This window comes from Microcebus murinus, chromosome 10 (genome assembly GCF_040939455.1).
Source record: "Microcebus murinus isolate Inina chromosome 10, M.murinus_Inina_mat1.0, whole genome shotgun sequence".
Lineage (NCBI taxonomy): Eukaryota > Metazoa > Chordata > Mammalia > Primates > Cheirogaleidae > Microcebus > Microcebus murinus.
Genome location: NC_134113.1, coordinates 10935877 through 10959641, shown reverse-complemented (window position 1 = coordinate 10959641; position 23765 = coordinate 10935877). Strand labels below are relative to the sequence as shown.

At 58.3% G+C, this 23765-nt stretch overlaps 1 protein-coding gene across 2 annotated transcripts; it reads right to left on the bottom strand.

The window, feature by feature from the left end:
• Nucleotides 1-10827: 10827 nt before the first annotated feature.
• Nucleotides 10828-16979, bottom strand: C1QTNF6 (C1q and TNF related 6). 2 transcript variants are annotated; one of them, XM_076007008.1, is made up of 4 exons: nucleotides 16825-16976; nucleotides 15232-15314; nucleotides 14107-14356; nucleotides 10828-13071 (listed from the first exon to the last, which is right to left on the bottom strand). In XM_076007008.1, the coding sequence occupies exons 3-4, from the start codon at nucleotides 14348-14350 to the stop codon at nucleotides 12524-12526; spliced, it is 792 nt and encodes a 263-aa protein (XP_075863123.1). In that variant the 5' UTR covers nucleotides 14351-14356; nucleotides 15232-15314; nucleotides 16825-16976; the 3' UTR covers nucleotides 10828-12523. The 2 variants fall into 2 exon arrangements, with proteins under 2 accessions (XP_075863123.1, XP_075863122.1); XM_076007007.1 differs by lacking the exon at nucleotides 15232-15314 and having other exon boundaries at nucleotides 16825-16979.
• Nucleotides 16980-23765: the final 6786 nt, after the last annotated feature.

Sequence of the window (23765 nt, the reverse complement as noted above, 5' to 3'; positions counted from 1 at the left end):
AGGAAGGAGGGAAGGAAGGAAGGAAGGAAGGAAGGAAGGAAGGAAGGAAGGAAGGAAGGAAGGAAGGAAGGAAGGAAGGAAGGAAGGAAGGAAGGAAGGAAGGGAGGGAGGGAGGATGGAAGGATGGATGGATGTTCACCCTTTCATGGACTCAGTGAGCATTTGCTGATACCTGCCAGCAGTACCTCCCGGGCGCCCTGGGACTCACAAGGACTTGCGGGACAGGCTCTGCCTAACTCAAGGTAGCTTCTCTTAATATGGGGGAAGGGAAAACATGCAAACCGTTATAACTAAGGAAGCATGTCGGTCTGATGACCATTGGCCTGGATTTTCGGGACAGTCCTGATAGCAAGTGATGAGTGTAAGTACACGTGATTTGATTCTAAACCTATTTGGACTTTATTAAATTACGTAACAAGACAGAAAAACATTTTCAGGCTGCATATGTGATTTTGTCTTTAGCAAATGTGGTCATAATGAGGACGAGAGGCACAGAGCATGCATTTGTTTGGAAATACACGCAAAGGATTAAAAAAAAAGAAAAAGAGCCTGCTTGGCTGGAGCAAAGGGAAGCTTCCAAAGGAAGTGACATTGCTGCTGTGGACCATGTGGCAATGTGTAAAGGCAGTTAGAGCTGGGTCCCTATCCCAACTCTGCCATTTGCTAGCTGTGTGACCTTGGATAAGTCCCTTTACCTCTCTGAGCCCCAGTTTCTGTATCTGAAACCTGAGCATGATCCCTACGTCATAGGGCTGCTGTGGGGCTGGCGCGAGGTGGTGTGCACAGGGCAGCCGGCACACATGGCACGTGGCACGCAGGGGTGCCTGATGAAGGCGGGTGTCCTTCCTCACCCCTGGAAGGAAGGGGTGAGAGTTCCACAGGCAGGGATGGGGAGGGAGAGGGCTGGAGGTGCAGGGAATTGCAGGAGCCAGGGCACGGAGCAGGTGGCCAAGGCACACAGAGAGATAGCAGTGACCACCAAACCTAGAACCACCCAGCTCCGTGTCCTTCCGTCCATCCCCAGTGCCATGGCCTGGCCCTCCCCTTACAGAGGGGTCCCCACCTGGGGTCAGGACCCCACCACGCCAGCCTTCACCCCTGCAGCCAGAGCACTCCCTGCTCATGACCCTTCGGTGGCTCCCACTGCCTTGGGACACTGTCCAAGCCTCCACAGTCTGGCTTACCAGGCGCCCCTAACTTCCAGGGCCCTGCACCCCACCTGCAGGCCCCTCGTTTGCATCCAGTCCTCAAGCCACATGGAACTCCAGATTCACTGGGAATCCGCGGCGTCTCCACGGGGTCCTACGCCCCCTGCCTTGCACGTGGCCAGCCTTCGCCTTCGTCTCCCACAGACTCCTTACCCGCCAGGCCCTGGTGTGGCCTCCTCTGTGACGCCTTCCTGGATTTCACCCTTGCCTTTTGACAGGGTTAAGTGCCTGCCGGAGGACTCGTTTCTCTCCCCGACTGTGTCCCATTCATTTTTGTGTTTCCTTATGTTGCCCAGTAATGTGGCTGGCGCACAGTAGGTGCTCAGTAATTGTGAAGTGGATGGAAGGATGATCAGGAAATGGACGGATGGAAGAAGGATGGGTGAGCGCAGGGAAGGATTGTGGAGGCATGGAGGGAGGGAGAGAAGGAATGACGGGGAAGATGGACGGATGGACAGACAGACGAATGGACAGGTGGGTGTGGATGGACAGAATGACAAGACTCTTTCAGGGTGACCAGAACACAGCAGGAAGGCCCCGAAGAAAGGCGCAACAGCTGCAGGAAGTTTGGTGTTGGCCCAGCCGGGCTGAGAAGAGCTGTGCTGTTTAAGAGGAGGCAGGGAGTGCTCTACCAGTGGTGCGAGCCCCAGGCCACACGCCCTGTGGTGGCCACATCACAGGAGCTGCCGGTACCCAGACCTAGCAGGAGTGTGGGCAAGAGGAGCTACGGCCCCTCGGGCTGGCGGGGCCTAGGGCCAGGGGCAGAGGCAGACTGCACCACCCCGCAACCCCATGCCAGAGGGGTGTCGTCTGCTCTCTGCCACAGGCAGAGCCAGCACTGCCCAGGGGCTGGGAAAATGACAGGCTTGGCCTCTTGGGGGTGGATGGAGCCCAAGCCGCCATCCCTCTCTCTGGCAGCGGGAGGAGGAGGGTGGGGGGAGGAGGGAGAAAGACGAGGGAGAGGAGGAGGAGGCCTGTTTTCCTCTCCAGCCACCTCGAAGTCCTGAGAGAGCCAGGCCTGGGCCCTACTCGTCCTGTCCACTGAGCGACTGCCTGACCGCACCAGCCATGCACTGTCCCCAAGTTCCCTTCCTTGTTGCATACACACACACACACACATAGACACACACACACACAGACACACACAGACACACACACAGAGACACACACACGCACATGCACACAGATTCCTGCTGCTTCTAGGACTTCACTGCTGATCTCCAAAGAGATGAAGCCATCAAGAAGGTAAGCACACAGCACATCCAAACAAATCCTGCGAAATCCTGGGAGCTCCTTTCTGGGGCTGGAAGTTGAGCACGTGGAGGGCGGCACTGCCAGCCAGAGGGACTCCACATTGCGGATGAGGATGGCTTATTCCAGTCCCCCTCCTCCACACATTCCCCTTACCCTCCCCAAATTCTAGGACTCACGCTCTTCCAGTCCAAGAATATTAACTGAGTAGCTACTATGTGCCAAGCTCTTTTCCTAGGTACTTGGGCTATACCAGTGGACAGAACAGAGCTGCCTGCCTCGTGAAGCTTACAGTCTGGTGGCACGGTGGTGGGGGGGAGGAGGGAGACAGACAATAACCACAGAACCAAGTAAATGTCATGAGATGTTAGAAGATGACAAGTGCTGTGGATCAGGAGCACAATTGTAAACAAGGCGGTCAGAGTCGACCTCGTGAGAAAGTGATAGGAAAATCTGAAGGAAGGAGGGAGCCAGGCAGAACTGGAGGAAGGTGGAAAACTATGGGATGCCTCCTGAATTTGTCAGACAATTTATAACTCCCTGAAATGTGCCACATGCTTCCTAGTGCATGTCTTTGCCCATGCTAGCCTGTAAGCTCCATGTGAGAAAAGCCTGTATGACTTGCTCTTAAAAAATATTTATGGATTAGAATGTACAGAATTGGAGAAGGTTGCTACTGCAACCTTTTTCTTTACCCTTACTCCTAGAAAACTCCTACTCAGCCTTCAAAACCCAAACACAAATGGGTACAGTCAGTTGCTCCCACCCTGGCACCTTATACAAACTTCTTTTCTGGCCCCAGGGCACTGCATTTCTTTCATTTTCCTGCAGATCAGGGCCTTTGAGGGGAGCTGACCTGCACCAGGTATTTTTGGGTCCCCCCTACATCTTGTGGGGGATGCTTGGTTAATGGTGTCAGAACAGAAATAACCTGTCCCCTGGCAGGGCGAGGTGGCTCATGCCTGTAATCCTAGCACTCTGGGAGGCTGAGGTGGGTGGATCCTTTGAGCTAAGGAGTTCGAGACCAGCCTGAGCAAGAGCAAGACCCTGTCTTTACTAAAAATAGAAAGAAATTAATTGGCCAACTAAAAATATACAGAAAAAATCAGCCGGGCATGGTGGTACATGCCTGTAGTCCCAGCTACTCGGGAGGCTGAGGCAGGAGGATTGCTTGAGCCCAGGAGTTTGAGGTTGCTGTGAGCTAGGCTGACACCATGGCACTCACTCTAGCCTGGGCAACAAAGTGAGACTCTGTCTCAAAAAAAAAAAAAAAAAAAAGGAAAAGAAATGACCTGTCCCCTCTAATGCTCCTTCTCAGGTAAGCTGTCTTCATTTCTGGGGACCTGTGTAAACATTTGTTAAAGTTCGTTTGGTTGAGAACTCAACTCCTGTTAGCTAAAGTAAACAAAACAAAAAAACCAACGATGTTGGGGAGGGGGGCAAGAAGCTAGAGCCCCTGCCAAACCTCAGGGAGGGAGAAACCAGGGAAGCCCCAGGACCTTGGCACCTCCCTGGCCACACCCTTAAGGTGCTCAGCTGCACCAGCTCCCAGCTGGTGCCCTGCCTCCAGATCCCAGGAGCAGGACTCAGGCTGGCCCCGCTGGGGTTGGGGCCTCCCCTGGAGCCATCAACCACCCAATACTGGGGAGGGTGACATAGAGAGATGGGTCCAAGGGTGGGGAAGGAGTTGAGGTTTGGGAGGTGGGCAGCAGTGAGGGGCCCCTGGAAAAGAGGAGTCACTGTGAGCCTGAGGGCCACACCCAAAGTGCCTCCCCACTGCACCCAGCCCCGCCCAAGCCTGCCCACTCCCTTCCCCACTTGCGAGTGGCCGGGCACTCCAGCCCTGTGCAAATGGCAGCACCGGGGGGCTAACTGCACTGGGGGGGCAGCTTTCTGCCACCAGGGGCTGCATTTTTAACCAAGGCCTTGTTTTGTAATGATATAAAATACTGTAACTAGAAACTGGTAACTTGGAACATCTGCCCATTTCTATGGTGTAAATACTGCCACCATGCCCATTTCAAGAGAACACAGGGCCATCTCCCAACCCGGGGCTGAGAAAAGAAGATGCAATCCACTCTTGAGAGCTGCTGCAAGCTGGCCCCAGCACACCCCCGGCAGGCGGGGCCAAGGGTGCAAGGCTCCTCACAGACTCCTGCAAGGCGTCCTGCCCTGCCGTGCTCTGAGAAATGATAGTTCCCACCTGGACGAGGCTGGGAGAGGCCTGTGACTCCTTCATGCCGCCCGTGAGATAGAGGCCAGTCCCCCAGGTCCTGCAGAACCTGCCCCGCTCCTGCCTCCAGGTGCTTCCCTCAGCTGCCACCTCCCGGCCTGCACCTATGCTGGCCTCTCTGCCTGCTGTGCCGTTTCCCCCCTCATCTTGGGGTCTCAGCGGAACCACCTCTCCCACAGACAGGCCTTCCCTGACCGCCTCCCCTTCCAAATTCACTTCTCCCCCGGTTCCTGGGTAGCACTCACCCCAATTGAAGTCCTGCTGGGATTGTCTGTGTAAGTCCGTCCTCCCCATCAGACTGTGAGCCACGGGAGGGCAGGGACCCTGTGGGTTTGCGTTCACCTCTCCGTCTGCTGTGCCTAGCACAGGGCCAAGCCTACCACAGTTATCAATCCATAGCGCTGACTGCATGAACAAATGATGCACGAATGAATGATGTTGATCAGTCTCTGTACTTTACAATCCCTTCTGTAAAATGAGTGTGGGAAAGTGTCCACCTTAAAACAAGATTGTAGCACTTGGAGAGCCTCCCATGTGCCCGTGTTTTAGATGTGCTCCCTCCTCTAATCCTCGCAACAGCCCTATGGGGTAGATACAGTTATTATCAGCCACATTTTACAGGTGGGGAAACTGAGGCACAGAGCAGCTCAGAGGACCTGCCCTGATTTGCTCAGACATGAACCCAGGCAGTGCCCCTAATACCCTTGGCCTTAACCACACACTCAGCTGCCCAGGCTCTGCTCGGGAGGGTCGGGGAGCACTCCTGGAGATGGTGACAAAGGGGCTGCTGTAGTGCCGGTGCCCCAGGAGCTCAAAGCCTAACGGCAGGGCCGACAACTGATCCGCACTGTGATCAAGGGACAATTTTGTTCCCAGAGAGCTTTTGTGAAACATGAGCCTGCCGGACTCCCGACAGCTTGTCCCCACCCCCACTCCAACCTAGTGGGACTCTGATCTCCTTGGGGGTCAGGCCCAGCCCCTCAGGGAGCACGGGTAAGTCTTGTTTCCCATAATCCAATACTCCTTCCCAGAGGCTGGGTTAGGTACGGTCATGCGACCAGTTCTGGCCAGTGAGCCGTGAGGAGAGACTGCTAGACAAAAGAATGTCTTATTCTCTTTCATTGTCCCTTGTCATACCTGGGACACCAGGGACACCTGGAACAGGAATGGCAACCATGTAGCCACCTTCCTGTGGCTGCCATGCTGAGGCCCCAAGGGCAGCTGGCCTTAGGGACAAAGCTGTTGCACTAAGCGCGCAGAGTGGAAATACTGTGGGACACACCTGGCTGGATTAGCATGCCCAGGAGCCGCCCTACCTGGGACTTACTTTGGTTGTGTGTTTGCTTGTTTTGCTTTGTGTTGAATATGTGTATCCTGCAGCCAGAAGCACCCTAGCAAACACAGAGCAAAAAGCAGAGGAGGAAAGGGAGTTTTTTGCAGGTCCTTACATTTCAAAACCCAGGAGCTCAGCCACAAGCTTGGGGAGAGGAAGGCTGAGCTGGCACTCACTGTGCCCTCCCCCTAGCACTCAGGGAAGCTCAAGATGTCCCCTGGGGGGCCGCAGAGGTTGGCATTGGGGTTCCTGGCTACTGTGATCCTGTCCCCTCCTCTCCAGGTTGAATCCCCCCAGCAGGTTTAGGGCATCTGAGCTTCAGAGGAGCCATTCTCCTCTACCTGGACAGAGCCCCAGGAAGGTGGCTGACACCCAGGGAAGACGTGGCCCCATGCAGGCCCGCATCCAGGCCGAGCCCTCAGAGAGACGAGGAACCTGTGAGGGCAGCGTGTGTGCAGCCAGGACCCGGGCCTCCCTCCGGGCAGGAGGACCCAGGCGGCTCTGCGGGAATGAGCGTGATTCAGCAGGTACGAGAGCAGAACCAGGAGCCAGGAGCAGATGGGACGTTGCCAAATTCTGCAGATGACACGTGGACACGGGAGTGCCCGGGCCCTCCTCCCGCTGCCAGGGAGGGGCACTGACATGCAGCTGCAGGGAAACGTGGCAGGAGGAATCCCAGCCGGCCCAGATCACATTTCTCCAACTTCAGCTGCTGGGAATGCCTCACGGAAATGAAGCTGACTCGGAGAAATAAGACGGTCCATTTCGCGTCCGTCTGAGTTTGCGGGTCAACTTGTCCCCCAGGGGTGGGTTGCAGTCACCCAGACGGAGGTCAGCCACGGCAGGAGCCCCAGCCCACCTGCCGCTGGCCCGCTGGGGATCACCTGCTGCCGTCACGTGTCCGGACCCCTCTGCCACGACCCCCTCCGCCCATCCTGACCCTGTGCTGCAGCCCTGGCCGGGTCCTGTCCCCCAGCCGCCTGTCGTCCTGGCATTGGAGGCCAGCTGCTCCGAAGCCACACACACGGCTTAGCCCTGAGCACTCCTGACTCCTGTCCTGGAAATCCCTCCTTCCTCTCTGGCCCCGCGGCCGCCCGCTGGCCTCCCCGACAATGTTCTCGACATCTGTTTCTGCCCGTGTTGAGTTCCTGCCTGTGTTCCCCCTTTCCCCCAGATGCACGCGTGGCATGTGGGGCTACTGCGACGGGCCTGCCGAGCGGGGGAGGAGGGGAGAGGACAGGCGCTGCAGGGCCTCCTCCCCTGCCAGGGCTCCCCTCCCGCCATGCTCAGTGACAGTCCTTCACGGGCGCCGTCTGGCACTGTGCGCAAGATGCTGCTAGTGCACAGACACATCGTCACACTCAGTCTTCGGTCGGAACAGACTGAGACTCACAGAGAGGAAGTGGCAAGCTCAGGTCACACTACGGGAAAAATGACGTTGCGTGCTCTGAGCCAGGAACTGCTCCCGGGAGCCCGTGGACCCGTGCACCCCACAGTCCGGGCACTCTCCCTTCCCTCTAACTTCTCCAGCGTGCACTTCGTATTTCCTGGGACAGCTGGCACTGATTTCCCATTGGCTGCCCATTGCCACTCCCCCACAGGCCCTGGTTTGGGGTTCTGAAAAGGTAGTGACCCCCTATAGCCTGGGAGGGGCGAGAGAAAAGGGATTTTGAATCTGATGTTACAGATGCACAAGGTGGGGGCCCAAGGAGGCTGAACGAGTCACCCAGCATCCTCCAGTCCTCCAGCCCAGCAGGTGCCCTCCCGGGCAGAGCTGGGGCAGGAAGCTGCCTCCTGGCACCCAGGCCTGCTTACCTCTTGCTGTCGGAGAAAATTCTTGTAGGCGCAACAGAGCCTGGTGGACCCTTTATCCAAGCTGGATGTCCCCGACCTCAAACCTGGCCGCCCTCCTCCCCCCCCCTCTGCTATGGAATCTCTCACCAACTTCAAAGTCCAGTAGGGACACACCTTCTCCCCCAGGATGACATCCAGCAGTCACTCAGTTCCCAGCTGCCACGTGTCCCCCCCGGACCACAGCACAGGCCCCTCACTGCCTCCATCTCACCCTCCACGGCCTGGGCTCCCCCTGGCCGTGGGCAGAGTGGTCTGCCTGCTCGCTCTGCCTCCTCTCCAAACATTGACCTAACATGCAGGTCTCTCTCCCCGCCCAGGGCATAGGCTGCACTGGCCACCTCCAACCCTTTCCCCCATTGCCCCCTTTCCCCATATCATGTGCCCTTCAAACTCCTATCCATCCTCCAAGGCCCTTCTCAAATGTCTCCTCCATTAAGAAGCCTTCTAAGATCACCCCCACCAGCATTCCCCACTCCCTTCCCCACACCCCCACGTCACAGAGAAGCTCCTGTGCAGATCCTCTGCCCAGGAGGGCTGAGAACTCCCAGACACACCCTACCCAAGCCCACGGAAGGGAGCCAGCCCACCTATTCAAACAGCAGGTCACCAGGGACATGCCAAGCTCAGCCACCTGTATACCAGCCACTTGACCTGATTTTAACTCAGGTCAACGTACGATCACTCTTTTGCCTTCACTATTCTCTGCATTTGGCCCAGGCCATCCCTCAAAGCAATGGCAAAGTGGAGGTGAGGTCCCCTGATGACCCATCTGGAGTATTTTTCATTTCCCAGAGCCGCTTCCCCTCCTGGCCCTCCTATCTGTCCCCTTCCTTGGATGCCTAACATTTCAGGGAGGGAACGTCATTTTCAAAATACGTAACTGAGAGGGATTACCCTGGAGGTGGCTACGTGGGCATTTGGCCAGCTCGCTGAAGTCACCAGGACTAAGCATTGCAGACCTCCTGGGGGACGCCGTGCCCCACAGACCTGGCAGCAGTTTCCCAGGGGTCCTTGTCCAACCCCCACCAAGAACTTGCCTGCTGGGAGAAGTTCCATCACAAAGATCCAGTGGCTCTCACCACCCATCAGGGCTATGCCACCAAGTCAGGAACTGGGATCCAGTGCAAAAATCTGGCCCAGGAAGTCCAGGCCGCACCTGAATCGTGACGGAGGAAGTGCTCACAGCGGGTCAGATGGGGCGCCGGAAGGGACGCCCGAATCCATACGCCCAGAAACGTCTGGCGGTCTGGCTTCAGTTTGCAAAGGACAAACTTTAATCCTCCTGCAGGTACTTGGCAAGAAGCTCCCACAGCTTCGCTGCCTCGGCAGTCAGTAGACCGCAGTCCGTGCGGCGCCCGAGACAAAGGCTGCTGGCTGGCACTCCGGCCAGCCTCCCTCCCGAGGCCCAAGCCCGAGGCTGGTTAGGCCGATCTTGTGCAAACAGAACCTGGACCAAGAGCAGCCACTCCCGTGGGTGGCCTCTGCCACGTGAAGGGCCTCTTCGCTGAGAGCCACCAGGCACTCAGGTGTGGTGAGAAGCCTTCCTTCAGCAGGGGGGCGGGGGTGTCCAGGAACAGAGACCCGCGTCCACCCCTGCGGTGGGCTGCGTCCGGGCGGGTGTGGATGGCTGCCCCTTTGTAGCATGCTTTGTCCACGCGGTGCCCAGAGCCCCGTGGCACAGGGCAGGAACAACACGGAGCAGGGAAGGGCACCCCGTCAGCTCAGTAGGGGAAGCGACGTTACTTTAGCTATACGAGGGGCTGTCCGGAAAGAATCCAGCCACTGTTAATATAACAAGAACGGTCTGCACACGCCGGTGTAACCCGGCGGCCAAGGAGCGCGGACTGGGATGCGCATGCGCGGACTGGGATGACGTCACTGTCCTAGTCCGCGGGCGCTAGACGCCGTTCGGTGAGCGTGTGTGCTGTGGCAGTCACATTCTAAATGACTGAGCAAGTAGAGCAACAGCTCTGCATCAGATTTTGTGTTAAGCCTGAACATTCCTCCTCGGAAACTATTCGGATGATTCAGAAGGCTTTCGGGGACAAAGCAATGAGTACGGCACAAATAAAAGTGTGGCACAAATGCTTCAAAGAGGGTCGGGAATCTGTTGAAAGAGATCCACGTTCTGGAAGGCCTGCAACAAGCAGAACACCTGAGCATGTTGGGCGCGTACGGGTTAGGTTACGAGATGCCGGGAGAACGGTGTGAGGTCCCAAGGTGCCTACTTAGAAGGGGACTGAGGGGTCACTGTCCTATGTACAACGTTTCTCGTACCTTGTATCTTCTTCAGTAAATGTCTCTATATTTCGTATTACATCGCTGGATACTTTCCAGCCAGCCCCTGTGTTTTCGTGAGGCTGACTTAGAGAGTCAGAACCCGCCAACATACCAGAGAGACCAAGCGTCAAGGTGTCCCACTGTAAAACGCCGGGCGTGTGTTCCTGCAGACAGCATCGACAGTTCCCGTAGATGTGAGACACAGCACACGAGACAGAGTCCCCAGGGGAGGCACTGCAGTTCGCTTGACAGTTCCGAGTGCCTTACCAGAATGCCAATCCATGGCTGTTCTTGAAGGGGAGGTGACCGATGGTGATCTGAGCTGCAGGCTCCGTGCCACACAGTAGGTGCTCAATAGGTGCGGGTTCGAGGACAAACGTGGTACTCGCCGGGCAACCTCACTAATCCTCACAGCCACCGCATGAGGTAGATTATCATCATCCCCATTTTGCAGACAGGAAACCGAGGCTCAGAGATGTGGGGACTTGCCCGAGGTCAGCCAGGGAGAGGCACAGCGGGCTGAGGCTGTGTGACTGACCGAGGGGGCTGGTTTCTTTGTGGGTGGGGAGCACACAGAGTGGAGCCCTGGATCCCTGCCCCGGAGGGACCAGGACCTGCCGCCTTCCCTGGGTAGGCAAAGGGACCCAAGCAGAAAGAACCAGTCTGGATTGCCAAGAGGACACAGCATCCTTTAATCACACTGGACAAGCAGGGCAGGGGCGCGGGCAGGCCGGGGTGGTCATAGCACCAGTCTTCCTGGCACTGGCTCAGGCCCTGCTCCAATGACCCGGCCACGTGGCCACGGCTCCCGTGGCTGTGAGCACCAGAGACCACCCCCAGGGCCCTCTGCCCCGGAGTCTGCAGAAGCACCAATGGGTGGCGACTGCCCCTCGCAGGGGAGGAGGTCAGGCCACCTGGAGTGGGAGAGAGGAAGGCCAGGGGGCCGCCAGGCCGCCCACCCTGGGAGAGGGAGAAGAGACAGAGGCCTGCTGTCCCCTCTTTGCCTCGGCCTCCCGCAGTGCCTTTCTAGGCAGCATGGCTCAGAGGAGGGCCTGAGTGACTGGAATGTTTCCTGCTTCAGGTCGCCAGGCCTGAGAAGGGCTCGAAGCCCCGTGCCTTCCATCTGGCCCATCACCTGCAATGACATAGGGCAGCACCAGGCCAGAGGAGGGCTCTGTGAGTGGCAGCTGCCCACCGGGGCCTTAGCACCTTGATAAAGCCTGGAGAGTTGGGGACGCTGGGCTGGCGTGAGGGGCAAGGAGGGTCAGAGAGCACCGAGGGACAGACATCTGTGTCTGACAGTGGCTGGAAGTCCTGGGGAAACTGAGGCTCAGGCACCTTTGGCAGGAGGACTGAGCAAGGCCCTGGCAGAGCCCCAGGAGGAGGCTGGGAGGGATGCCAGTGTGGAGGGCAGGGGGCCTCACCAGTCACCACACCAGCAGTGTGGGGAGCTGGGAGTCTGGGCTGCATTCCCCAGGGGCCCTTCAGCCCCAAATGCCCCCAAACTCCTGAGTCCTCTCCTCACAGGACCCTTGACCTGGCCAAGGCCCCTCTGGGGTTTGCTTTAATGAGGAGCACTGGGCAGGAGGGTGAGGAATGGGAAGGGGATACCCCTAGCTCGGGGAGCAGTGGGTTAGGAGAGATCTGCAGCACCTGGACACCCAGACACAGACTGCCCAGGACAGCCCTGTGTGTTCTCTGCGTCTGCGTAAAATCTCCACGTGCACATCTGTCCCCAACCTGGGCCGGACGGGCTCTCCCTGAGGGCAGGGGCAGGGCCCGGCGCAGAGACGCGCTCAGCGTTTGGCGAGTGAGGAAATGAACGGTGGCCGCAGAGGAGACAGAGAGAAGGCAGAGGGGCAGAGAGAGCAGGAGGGGCAGTCCTAGAGTAATGGGAGAATTCCAGAATGTTTGGAGGATTCCAGAATGTTCAGAAAGTACTGGGATGTTGGGAAAGTTCTAGAGTGTGGTTGGATTATCCAAGTGTGGTTCATAGACTGACAGCACCAACGTCACCCAGGAGCTCGTTAGAAATGCAGAATCCTGGGCCCCCTCTGGACCTGCTAAATTAGAATCTGCATTTTAACAAGATCCCCACGTGACTCACAAGCACATTCAAGTGTGAGAAGTGCTGGGCTACATGGTTGGGAAAGTTCTAGAATATTTAGGTAGAAAGTTTCTTAAAATATGTCCAAGAGAGGAGAGAGGAACGGAAACGGTCTGGGAGGGATGCTGGCAGTAAGGAAAGTAGGGGCCGCCCCAGGATGCCAGGTCCCTGGGGCCACCTGGCCCCCTTTACAGAGATGCAAACTGAGCCCTGCAGGGGGTGGGACCTGCCCAGCTGGGAGGGTGACCTGGAGGCGCTCAGTCGTCCTCGGGCTTGATGAGGTGGCCGCTGAAGGTGATGTAGGTGTCCACATCGTCGCTGTAGACGGCGTTCTCACGCTCGCGCTTGAAGAGCCGCACCCAGACGTGGTCGCCGGGCGCCAGGGCCAGCATCACGCTCTGGCTCTGCATGATGCTGCGGTCGCTGGGCTGCGCGTACAGGATGACGGCCGCCTCCTCGTTGTGCACCACGTGCACGTAGGTCTCCTTGAAGTTCCAGCTGTGCACGTTGAGGCTGAAGAAGTAGAGGCCGCGCAGGGGGGCGACAAAGCGGCCAGCGGCCATGTCGAAGTGCCCGTCCGGGTTCACGAAGACCGTGTCGAAGAGCAGCGGCTGGAAGCCCTCGCTGCTGTGCAGCGCCGCCTTGCGGCCCACCGAGAAGGCCGAGGAGTGCGTCCGGCACGGGGCACCCGGGCTGCCCGCCTGCCCCTTCGAGCCCTTGCTGCCCTGTGGGCCACGGTCCCCCCGGGGACCCTCCTTGCCCAGCTTCCCTGGTGTGCCCAGTGGGCCTCGGTCCCCTTTGTCACCTGTGGGACGAGTAGGGGAGAAGTCAGGGTGGGCACCTGGGCCTGTGCCAAGGAGGTCCCCACACCACATCTGTCTGTGGAAGGCCCTGCCCCTGCCCAGGCCCAGAGAAGGCGCAGGCATGTATTGAGTACCTGCTGAATGCCAGACGTTGCCTCCCCACGCACCCCTCTAAGAAGACACTGTGACCGTCTCCACTTCATGGAAAGGTCAAATGACTTGCCCAGGAACACCCAGCTCAGGAGCAGAAGGCGTGGCACTCAGAATCTGGTCTGTCCCCAGAGCAAACTTGTTCCCTTTGCCCGGCAGGGAGGGTCTGACTGGGGTCCCCAGGCCCAGGCTGGCAAGGACGTGCGTTGTGGTGGGGTGCACTGCAGGTCTCTGAGGGAGAAGCCCAGCTGGGGACCCAGGCATGGTTGGGGTCTTGGTTGGGGTCTTCCCAACCAAGAAGGATCTTGGATCCACCCAGAAGGATCCATTTGAAACCTAGGTCCAATCAGGTCTCTCCTCTGCTCAAACCCACCCCTGCCCCCCCACCACCACACCCAGAGGAGCCTGAGTCCTGACTGTGGCCACTAAAGACAAGGCCCTGCATGATCTGAGCCCTGCCACCTCTCCCGCCCTGCTCCTGAAACACTCCAGGCCCACCCCTGCCCCGGGCGCAGGCTGACCACTCCCCATCAGTGTGCAACCCTGTGCCCAGGCCTGCCACGCCCAGGCCTGCACTCTCAATGCCCCTCGCCCCAACCACCTTGACATCTCCCGGAGCATTTATCACCATTGAACATTCCCTCCCATTAACTTGGGGAATATTTTATTGCTCATTGCCCACCTCCATGAGAAAGGAGCCCAGGCCGAGGCAGCTTTGCCTGGTTTGGTCCCAACGCCACCCTCAGTGTTCAGAACAGTCCTGCCACACAGTGGGGACTCAGTTCCACGTGCATGGAAGAGGGTCTGGGACAGTTCTCTGTGCTGGTTTCCCTTGTTCCCCCTCTCCCCTGGCCCTCCCTGCCCCACCAGGCGGGCTGGGTACTCACCCTTCAGGATGGTGATGTTAATGTAGGGCCTGACCTCAGGCAGGACATACGGGAGGCCGGACGGAGAGGCTGGGGACACATGTGCAGCATCGGCAGGGGCCAGGGAGTCACAGCACCGTCGGCAGCCCCCAGTGAGGGTAGAGGCCACAGCTTCCCCGGAGGTGGGCTCATCTGTGGGGACCCCAAACACCAAGAGAGGGAGCAGGAGGGCAGCCCAGAGGGGACCCAGGGTGGCTATCTCCATGGTGACCTGGAACAAGGAAGGAGGGACAGGAACTACATGTCACTCAACATCTATGATGTGCCAATGCTCAGGGTGGCTGCTGCCACCCCCAGCAAGTGCACTCCTGACATAACTCGGGAGGGAGTGTGACTGCTCCCAGTTAACAGACAAGAAGACTGAGGCCTGCACATGGAAGCAAGTTCCCACTAGGAGACTTGAGGCAGGGCAGGCCTGGACGCTGAGTCCCTGGCACCCAGTCCATGGAGACTTCTGCCACCCCCGTGCCTGGGAAGGAGGAAGTCCTCTGCACAGCCACAGCCAAGACGAGGGTCCCAGGAGGCCTTTGCTGGGGCCGGTGAGAGGATGGCCCAGCTGCCCATGACTGGTAACCACTGAGACCCTCAAATGCTTTTCCCACCCTTGAGCCTCTCTCTGGCGTGTTATCCTGGCACTGACTCCACCATCAATTAGTGGGCACAAGGGACAAACACAAAGGACTCTGCAAGCTTGTTCCCAGGAGAGAGGACATGTGGCTGAGCCTACACTCTGGCGTGGGAACACCATGGTTCCGACAAGGGAGCTCGGAGGGTTCATTTATTCCAGCAGACGGGAAGCAGCGTGCAGGAGAGGACACGAGCAGGGCTATTCGTGGTGATGCTGAAACTGCGCCGTGGAGAGGTCAGGAGCAGATGCCCCGAGTCATGGACTACAGGCGTCACTAGCCTTTACAGCGCCTTCATGCAAAGCGGAAGGCAACGCCCCTCTGGAGGGACAAATTAGAAACAAAAAGAAGTCCTCTTTGGAGGAATGCAAAGCTGAGGGCGTGCAGCTTGGCAAGGGCTGGTGCTAGCCCACTTCACCCTTCAGCACCTTTGAGCAGTCAACATCCTACACAACCTTACCCAGAAGCCCGGCCAGGAAAGCTCCAGAGAGAGTTAATTCATTGGAAGGTGGTTATGTCAATCATCATAGACCTGCCAATCAGCTGCCAAGGAGGTAAACTGAAATTAGGCGACAGGACCAGAAGGTCTGGAAAATTCAAAGGAGCAGAGAAGTCTAAGGGTTTGGGAGGATCTGTCTTTGGCCTTGGCCGAGAAGGGGTCCAGAGTTCCAGGAGAGGGGCAGGAAGTAGCCTGGACACCAGGCTCTGGGGACAGGCCTGGGGCTGGTGGGCAGGAAGCCAGGCAAAGAGCCTTTGAGGTGGTGGCAGCCTTTGGGGGCTGGCGGTGAGTTATCGCACCATCAGAAACTCCGCTTTTGAAACCAGACTGGTTTTTACACTTCTGGCGTTTCTTTGTTTATTTCCTTTTTGTTCTCCTTTAACATTTCGTACAATTCAAAAATATTTTTCTGTGGTTAATACATGTCGAGAAGATAAAATTATTACCTTTTAAAATACCAGACTATGTCACTGAGCACCGAGGTGAGAGCGGGTTTGAAGGGGCAGGAGCCCGGTCCGCTTCCTCCCCACCCCCAGCTGGGGGGTGCAGGAGGGGGGCGGGCAGTCTGCAGACCCACCCACCCTTTCCTGGAGGGGACCCTCCCCAAGCTCTGCTCTGCCCACGCTGGTCAGGTCTCCGGGTTCTGCCCCACAAGCAGGGCGCGGCCTCAGAGGGCCACATCGTCCCTCTCTGACGTTGTCATCCTCACCTTTTACTCGTAAACGACAGATCTCAGTGGTTTTGAGAAGAGCAAAATTCCTTTATTTTTCCTGGCCATAGCTGTGATTTCCTGAGAAAAGCTGAGGTCTCAGAGTCAGAACCGAGGTCCCAGCGTAGTTTACAAGCTGTGACCCGTGGCTGGTGGCTTCCCCTCCTTGGGCTTCCCACTCCTTGACATTTGCAAGGAGATGACACCACCACTTCCTTCCCGGGTTGTCTGAGAGGACTTCAGTGTAGGAAAGTGCCTGACTTGCAAAAGACTTTTAAAAACTATGTTCTGACTTTTGTGTCTTCCCTGTGTCTGCACGGGATGGGAAGAAACAGAACTTCCCCAGAGGATTGGCATGGTTTGGTGACATCTCTGTTTCCCATTGGCCCCAGCCAGACGAGAGTCGAAAGCTCAGAGACACAGAGCCTGGCCTGAGGGGCAGGAAGCAGGAAGCCTTTAACATGAGGAATAATAACCACAGCTAGGATCACTGGCTAACCCTGGGGAGGGTGCCAGGCAGGGACCAAGCATGGGGGACCATGCCATCAGGGGGACTTTTGGGGTCCCTGCTGCTTCCACTGGGGATTTGGGGTCTCTCTGGGGGAGAGAGGTGGCTGGGCAACCCTTCTCGGTCTGGGGTCCAAGGAAGCTGAGCTGAGCAGAGCTGGTGTGTGTCCAGGCAGGGTGGTATAGGCCAGGAGCAAAGCGGGGCTCTGCAGGGGCAGGGGGGAGTGGGGAGAGGAGAGCCTGAGAGGCTGGCGGGTCAGAGGGAGAGAGCAGGGCCCCAGATTCATCCAGGAAGTGAGGAGGGAGGAGAGGAGTCCCAGGAGCCTCAGGTCACTCACCTTGTGTCCTGCGGCCTCCCGCTTGGCTCACGGATCCGGGGCCACTGCAGGGCCTCTGGCTCCTTGGCCCATGTCAGCACACTAAGTGGCTGCTGGCCCAGAACCCCAGGCCCAGCTGGGGAGGCGGGAGGAAGGGATGCAGGGAGGCAGGGCCAGGGCGGGAGCGGCTGAGCTGGCTCCCGGCGCCCCTCCTCCTGCTCCCTCCCTCCACCAGGGCTCTGCCAGACAGGGGGATTTCCTTTGCTTAACTCTTTGCTGGGCCACGGGGGTCTCCTTCGATTCAAAGGCCTAGACAGAGCAGGAAAGGGTGTGAGGTCCCTTCACGTTGGACGGGGAGCCTGCTAGCGCTCTTCCTCTGCTGTACCACCTCACCCTGCAGTGATGGAGCGAGAACCCAGTGCGTGGGTCCCTCCTGCCGGCCACTGGGGAGGGCTCAATGCCTGTCTGCTGAGTGAGTGATCGGGCGTGACCTCTTCGGGTCATACTGTGTGAGGGTGGCAGCCAGGTCAGCCCCCAAGACCCATGAACAACAAAGTCCTCCTCTCTGGAACTCTGCCAGTGTTATTGGTTCAAACTCCTGGTCTTCTGGAGCTCAAGAAATTCATAGGGGGCAGTCTGCGTGCCCCTGGGTCTAGGCAGCGTCCTGCCTCAGTTTCCTTCCAGTTAGGCTGGGGGAAGTTTGGCAAAGGCCGAGGCCCTGGCTCTTTGCCCTGGCTTCTGGGGCCTGAGACCTCTGTGCAAAGACAAGTGCCCCACCCTCTCCCACCCTCCGTTCCACGAGTGTTAGGACTTACCGCCTGGGCCAGTTACTGCCTGGGCCAGGCCTGTCTCTCTAGTGGCTTCCGGTCCCCACAGGGTATCTCTGTCCATTATTTCTGCTAGTCCCACCACAGCCTCGGGACAGCTGGGAGAGGGAGCTGGAGTCGGCAGCTGCAGTGACTTGCCCGGGGCCACACGGCTAGTGGAGGGGAGCCCAGCGCCCTACAGAGAGAAGGCTCTCCAACCCACCGGGGTGCCCACCGCCCTTGAGCATGGGGACGAGGCAAGGCTTTCGTTCAGGGCTGGCCCCGGAGGAGGGAGGCGCAGGGGTGCAGAGACCTGAGAGTACATACTCAAGCCCGGGGCTTTGGGTGCTAACCCCCAGTCAACACTTAGAGCTGGGCAGAGTGTTCTTGGCCAGGGCTCGTCTCCAGGCCTCGGATTCCCTATTTGGGGAACAATCAAACAGCAGAATATCCTGGAAGATCCTTAGAGGTGATCTAATCTGATCATCTGACCAGCAGGGACACTGTGGTCCAGGGAGGACAAGTCTTTGGCCCAAGGTCGCACAGCAGACTGCAGCCCAAGCCGGGAAGAGAGCTAGACCCTGCTGACTTCTAGCCTTGTGCTGTTTCCCTTCCCAAACCGACCTGGAGTCGCCCAGGTCTACTCAGGGGTCCAAGGGGGATGGAAGGAAAGCAGACGGAAGGACTGTGGCCACCGTGAATACCAGCAGGCCCGCCCCACCCCGGCCCTGCCCGCTACGTGGCCCTGTCCCAGGCAGCATTCCCAGGGCACAGAGCCAGGGCTGCGGAGGGAGGGAGCCACCTCCCTGCTGCCACAGAGGGAAAGGGCTGAGTCAGCAGCTCTGGAGGGAGCCAGCTCCTGGCTGTCTCTGACCCCTGGGGCTTAGACAGCCTGACCTTGTGAGGAAAGGGGGACAGAGAGAGGACTATGGATGGGGGATGGGGAGAAGCAGGCTGGGACCACAAGACCAGTTTTGTCCAGAACAGCTGTGTGCCCACACTGCGCACCATGCCGCACTCAACAGCCCCTCCGCAGGGGAAGCCCATTCATCTCATTTAACAGGTAAGGAGGCTGAGGCCTGGAAAGACAGGTGACTCGCCAGGTTCTAGGGCCAGCTCCTTTGGCTCCCAGCCATGCGGTGCCCCAGAGAAGGGTCCCCTGTCTCCCTTGGACCAGGGCAGCTGGCTGGGGCCAGAGTAGAGAAGAGAGCAGAACTCTGGAATATCACACTTCAATATTTTTGCTCCCACTGTCTTTTGCCATGCCTGAAAATTCTTCCATTTGCGGGTCAGCTCTTGCTTGCCGGGCCATTTGAGGATCTCCTCAGTGGTCAGGTGGTCTGGAGGCAGAGCTCCAGCCCTGGTTATGACTCAGTTCTACCTCCTCCTAGCTGTGTGACCTCAGACAAGCTTCCTTACCTCTTTGAGCCTTGTTGTCCCTGGGCCAGGTGGACATGAGGAAGCCAGGACCATCTGAGCAGCCTGGCGGAAGCCCCAGTGGGGGTGCTCCGAACTGGCCACCCATCAGCGCTGCTCCCTGGCTAAACCCTGCGTATGGGGAGGGGTGCCCACTCTCCTCATGCACGGCCCAGCCCGCTGGGAGCCTGGGACTCAGGACAACGGCACAGCCAGGAGGAGCAGCTGGCCCATGATGCCCTCGTCGCCCTGCCGTAACTCCCCTCGGCAAAGGTGTGACCCCAAGGCAGAAGGCCTGAACCCTTGTCACCAAGCCCAGAACGCAGGGCATGCACCCTGTATCTCTCCAGCCACCCCGGCCACCTTCACTCCCGGAAGACAGCTTTGACTCCCACCAGGTCCTGTTCTGGGATCTAACCCTTCCACTCACACTCTGCTGCAGGTACAATTATTACCTCCTCTGTCCACTTTATAGACGGGGGAAACAGGCACAGATTCTGCCTGGCAGCCAAGCCCCAGCCACTGTGCTGTACCATCTGGCCACACTGCAGCCCAGGGTCAGCGGAAGGTGTGAAAACAGGCACATTCCGTCAGCACTTGCAAAGCACGGTGTGCTTCACGTAGTTAACAAACTATGCCTGTCAAAAGAAAGAGAACAGTAAACATGATTCCCCGAGTCGCGGATCTCATTGTTCAAGCAGTTATCAATTTAAACAAAGGACACCGCGAGCGCCACCTGCCGGGGACAGCCATCGCGCCCGGCGCACCGGCCCAGCCCCGTCTCAGCGAACGGAGGGCGGGGGTGCGGGGCGCCCGCCCTCTCACTTCTCGCCCCAATCCAGCGTCTCCCAAAGTGGGCAGAGGGCCCAAAAGGACCCTCCCTCTCCCCGGCCCGGCAGCCCGCGCTCCCTCCCGCGGGCAGGGCCCCAGCCCGGTTCTGCAGAACCCCCCAGCACCGACGAGCCAGCGGCCCCGGGTGAACTTCGCTCCCTGGATCCAGTTTCCCCGCCGGATCCCACTGGCGTGAGGCCAGGTCGGGCGAGCTGGATCACATTTTACAAGACTGGAAACTGAATCCCCAAGAGACCCAGGGAAGCACTGCGCCAGCGCCGTCCAGGCCCTCTGCGCCCCGACGAGGCCCCTATTCATTGTTAGACGGGGAAACTGAGGCTCAGGGACACTGGGGCCAGCAGCTGTCTCCCTCCCACGGCCGACTAGTGGCAGAGCCAGGATGATGGGACTGCCGGCCAGGGCAAACCTTCCCACAGCAAAAGTAAGAGGGGCGACTCCCCGAAGCCAGGGAGCAGAGCCGAACAAGGCCAAGCATGGCCGAGTCGGGCCGAGTGCTGCCGAGTACAACCGAGCAGAGCCGAATGAGGCCGAGCGGATCCGAGGGTGGCCGAATTGGGCCCGCGGAGACAAGCAGTCGGGAGGACGCTGCTAGGCGAGGGGGCGAGGCCTGAGGTCCCGCGGCGCCCCCTGCCGGGCACAGAGAGCACAGAGCTGACCTCGCGGAGGCCACCCTGCAGCAGGGCCCCCTAGTCCTGCCATAGTCGTGTGAGATGGGGTGTGGAGTCCATTTTACAGATGAGGAAACTGAGTCTCGGAGAGGTTCCGAGGCTGGCTCAAAGGCACTCAGCTAAGAGGCGGTGGAGCTGGGGTTCGAACCTGAGCGTGTGCCAAGGGCTCAACTGCCACGGCCGCCCACGTAAGCGGGCGCTGTGTGTTTCCTTCCCCCCATAGCTGCTGTTTATTATGGCCAGAGCGGGCAGAGACCCTCCCTTTGGAGGAGCAGGCGGAAGGTCCCGGCAGAGCTCAGAGGCCACACATGGTGTCACAGACGGAGCGACTAGCCGGGCTCGGGCCTGCGCCCAGCCGAGCATGTAGCACCAGCAGTTCCCATAGCAAATATTGACACACTGCTGGCCATTAAAGCAGGTGGAAGGGCTGAGAGGCCATGTCCTTCTCCAGCAGGGCTCTGGTACAGCCCACCTTCACCCCGGGCCTCAGTTTCCCCACCTGGAACAAGATGGTGGTAGAGGAAATGGGCTCTGGGGACACACGTGAGCCAGAACCAAAGGTGTCTGGGACCCTGGGGGACACTGAGTGTGCCCTGGCCACTCTCTTTGAGCCTATGAGACAGTGAAGGCTGGCCTCACCCTCAGCACACACGTGTGCAAGCATGTGCACGCATGTGCACCCATCATTCCCTCCTGTGTGCACACTGTCCTGGTCTGCTAGGCGGGCCTGTGCCAGGGCTGCAACGCTTGCTGGGGGTGGCTAGGCCTCTGAGAAGCAACTGCGGTCCCAGTGGGCACTGGCTCTGCCTGTCGGGTCTCCCCTGAGGGCGTTGTCTGCCATGGCCCGGTGGCCACCAGGGAGCTGACACCAGCGGCCTCAGAGCTCTCCCCTTCCCGGCATCACTCCTGTCCACCCAGCCCCCATTTTCATAGTTTTTAAAAATTATGGGCACTGGCCTGGGGGCTGGGGAAACAGTGTTTTGGGTCCTGCTCCTGGTGCCGTAACCCTGGGCAAAGTCACGTAGCATCCTGGGCCCCACCGTCTTCAGCTGTAAAATGAGTATCAGAGCTGTCGTCAGCACCTGGAAGGTCTCCCACACCTTGCTGTGGACAAGCCCCTGACCCCGTCACACTTGGCTGGACTCTAACACCTCCTGGGAGGCTCCCAGCCCAGCGCGGAGGGATGCTTGCTTCCACGAAAGCACTTCCCAGGTCTACTTAACGCTTACACGGGACCGCCGGCACACTGGCCGCTCTTCTAAGCAGTCTACAAATATTCACTCATTTAAACCTCCTAGCAACAGGGACGACTGCTCTCATCCTCACCTCAGGGAGGAGGACACAGGCACAGAGAGGTTAATTAACTGGCTCAAAGTCAAACGGCTACTGACCAATGAGCCGGGACGCAAACCTAGGCAGTCCCAGAGTCTGTGTGCTTAGGAACTGCCCTCTGGACCTCTCACCTGTGCTGTCCCTTCCTTGACTTCTAGAAGACAGGCCTTGTACCCCGCTTCTCCACCCTCGGCTTTTGCTGTTGGCGGCCACCCAGGAGCTGCTGAACGGCTCCCCAGAGACCCAGGAGAGGAGGGGCTGCCATTTCTGTTTCGCAGGTGGGGAACAGGTTTCGCAGGTGTTAGTCTGCTAGGGTGCCTTAACAAAGTACGACAAACTGGGCGACTGTAACAACAGAAATTTATTCTCTTCATTCTCCAAGGTCTATATGAAAAAAAAAAAAATTTATTCTCCCGGTTCTGGAGGCTGGCAGTCCGAGACAGTCCAAGACCAAGGTGTCAGCTTGGCTGCTTCCTTCCCGCGCTGTCTCCTGGCATCCGGGTGTTTGCTGGCAATCCTTGGCGTCGTTGGCTCGAAAAACCATCACTCCGGTCTTCACCTTCATGTTCACATGACATCTCCCTGTGTGCCTGTCTGTGTCCGAATCTCCCCTTTTATTTTATTTTATTATGATTATTATTTTTTGAGTCAGAGTGAGAGCCCCAACAACCTCAAACTCCTGGGCTCAAGCAATCCTCCTGCCTCAGCCTCCCAAGTAGCTGGGACTACAGGCATGCGCCACCATGCCTGGCTAATTTTTTCTATATATTTTTAGTTGGCCAATTAATTTCTTTCTATTTTTAGTAGAGACGGGGTCTCACTCTTGCTCGGGCTGGTTTTGAACTCCTGACCTTGAGCGATCCTCCCACCTCGGCCTCCCAGAGTGCTAGGATTACAGGTGTGAGCCACTGCGCCTGGCTGAATATTCCCTTTTTTAAGGACGCCAGTCAAGTTGGATTAGGAACCCTTCCTACTCTGGTATGACCTCATCTTAACTGCCTACCTCTGCAATGACCTGATTTCCCAAAAATGTCACAGTCCGAGGTACTGGGAGTTAGGACTTCAGCATATGAATGGGGGGAACAGTTCAGCTCATCACAGGGATCAACGCCCTAGGAGGCCCGTGTGACACAGCCTGTGTCCCTGAAGCATCTCCCTGCTACCTCCTTCCCTCACTCACTGGGCTGCTCCATGCTCGGGGCTTAGCACGTGCAGGTCCCTCTGCCTGGCACTCTTAGGCTCAGACTTTGGCTCTGCTGCAGCCCCACCGACCCCCTGATGCTTCCAGAGCACATTGCACTTTTCCCTCCCCAGTGAGCCCAACAAACAGTGACGCGTTCACCGTGTGGTGGCTGTGAGCACTATGAGCTTGGGAACTGTGTTGTTTGCCTCTACTGTACCCCCAGCCAGTGGCAGGGCCTTGGGTACAGCTGGTGCTCAGAAGAGCCTTTGTTAACTAAATGAATCATGTCCAGAGAGGTGAAAGAAATGGCCCAAGGCCACACAGTAGGTTTGTGGCAGAGTGGGGCCCAGGCCTCCGACTGTGGGTCCCATGGCCATTAGGGGCTGCATCTCCCATGCAGCCTGCCAGCAGTGCTGGGAGCACCCCGACGCCTTGGCAGGATGGGGGCCTTGTACAACCCCAGGGCAGTGGCCCCCACAGCATAGCCTGGGCTTCTTGCTGTGTTTTCTTCTGTGTCTGGAGTCCTGTGGAGCCCGAGCTGTCACCTCCCATGGGACACTGGCCTCCATCTGCCCCACCCCTTCTAGGTGAATAGGATCCCAAAGATCTGGGGGCCTCAGCTTTCCCTGCTCCTGGCCCTGCAGACGCCCAGCTCCCTCCTGATAATCCTGGTGCTAACACAAAAAGTCCTGGTCCAAAGCTGGG

Excerpts from the sequence above, each read along its gene's own strand:
- C1QTNF6 (XM_076007007.1), bottom strand. The coding sequence starts at position 14,350 with ATGGAGATAGCCACCCTGGGTCCCCTCTGGGCTGCCCTCCTGCTCCCT. Across the intron at positions 13,072-14,106 it reads TAACATCACCATCCTGAAGG|GTGACAAAGGGGACCGAGGC; the intron begins GTGAGTACCCAG and ends CTCGTCCCACAG.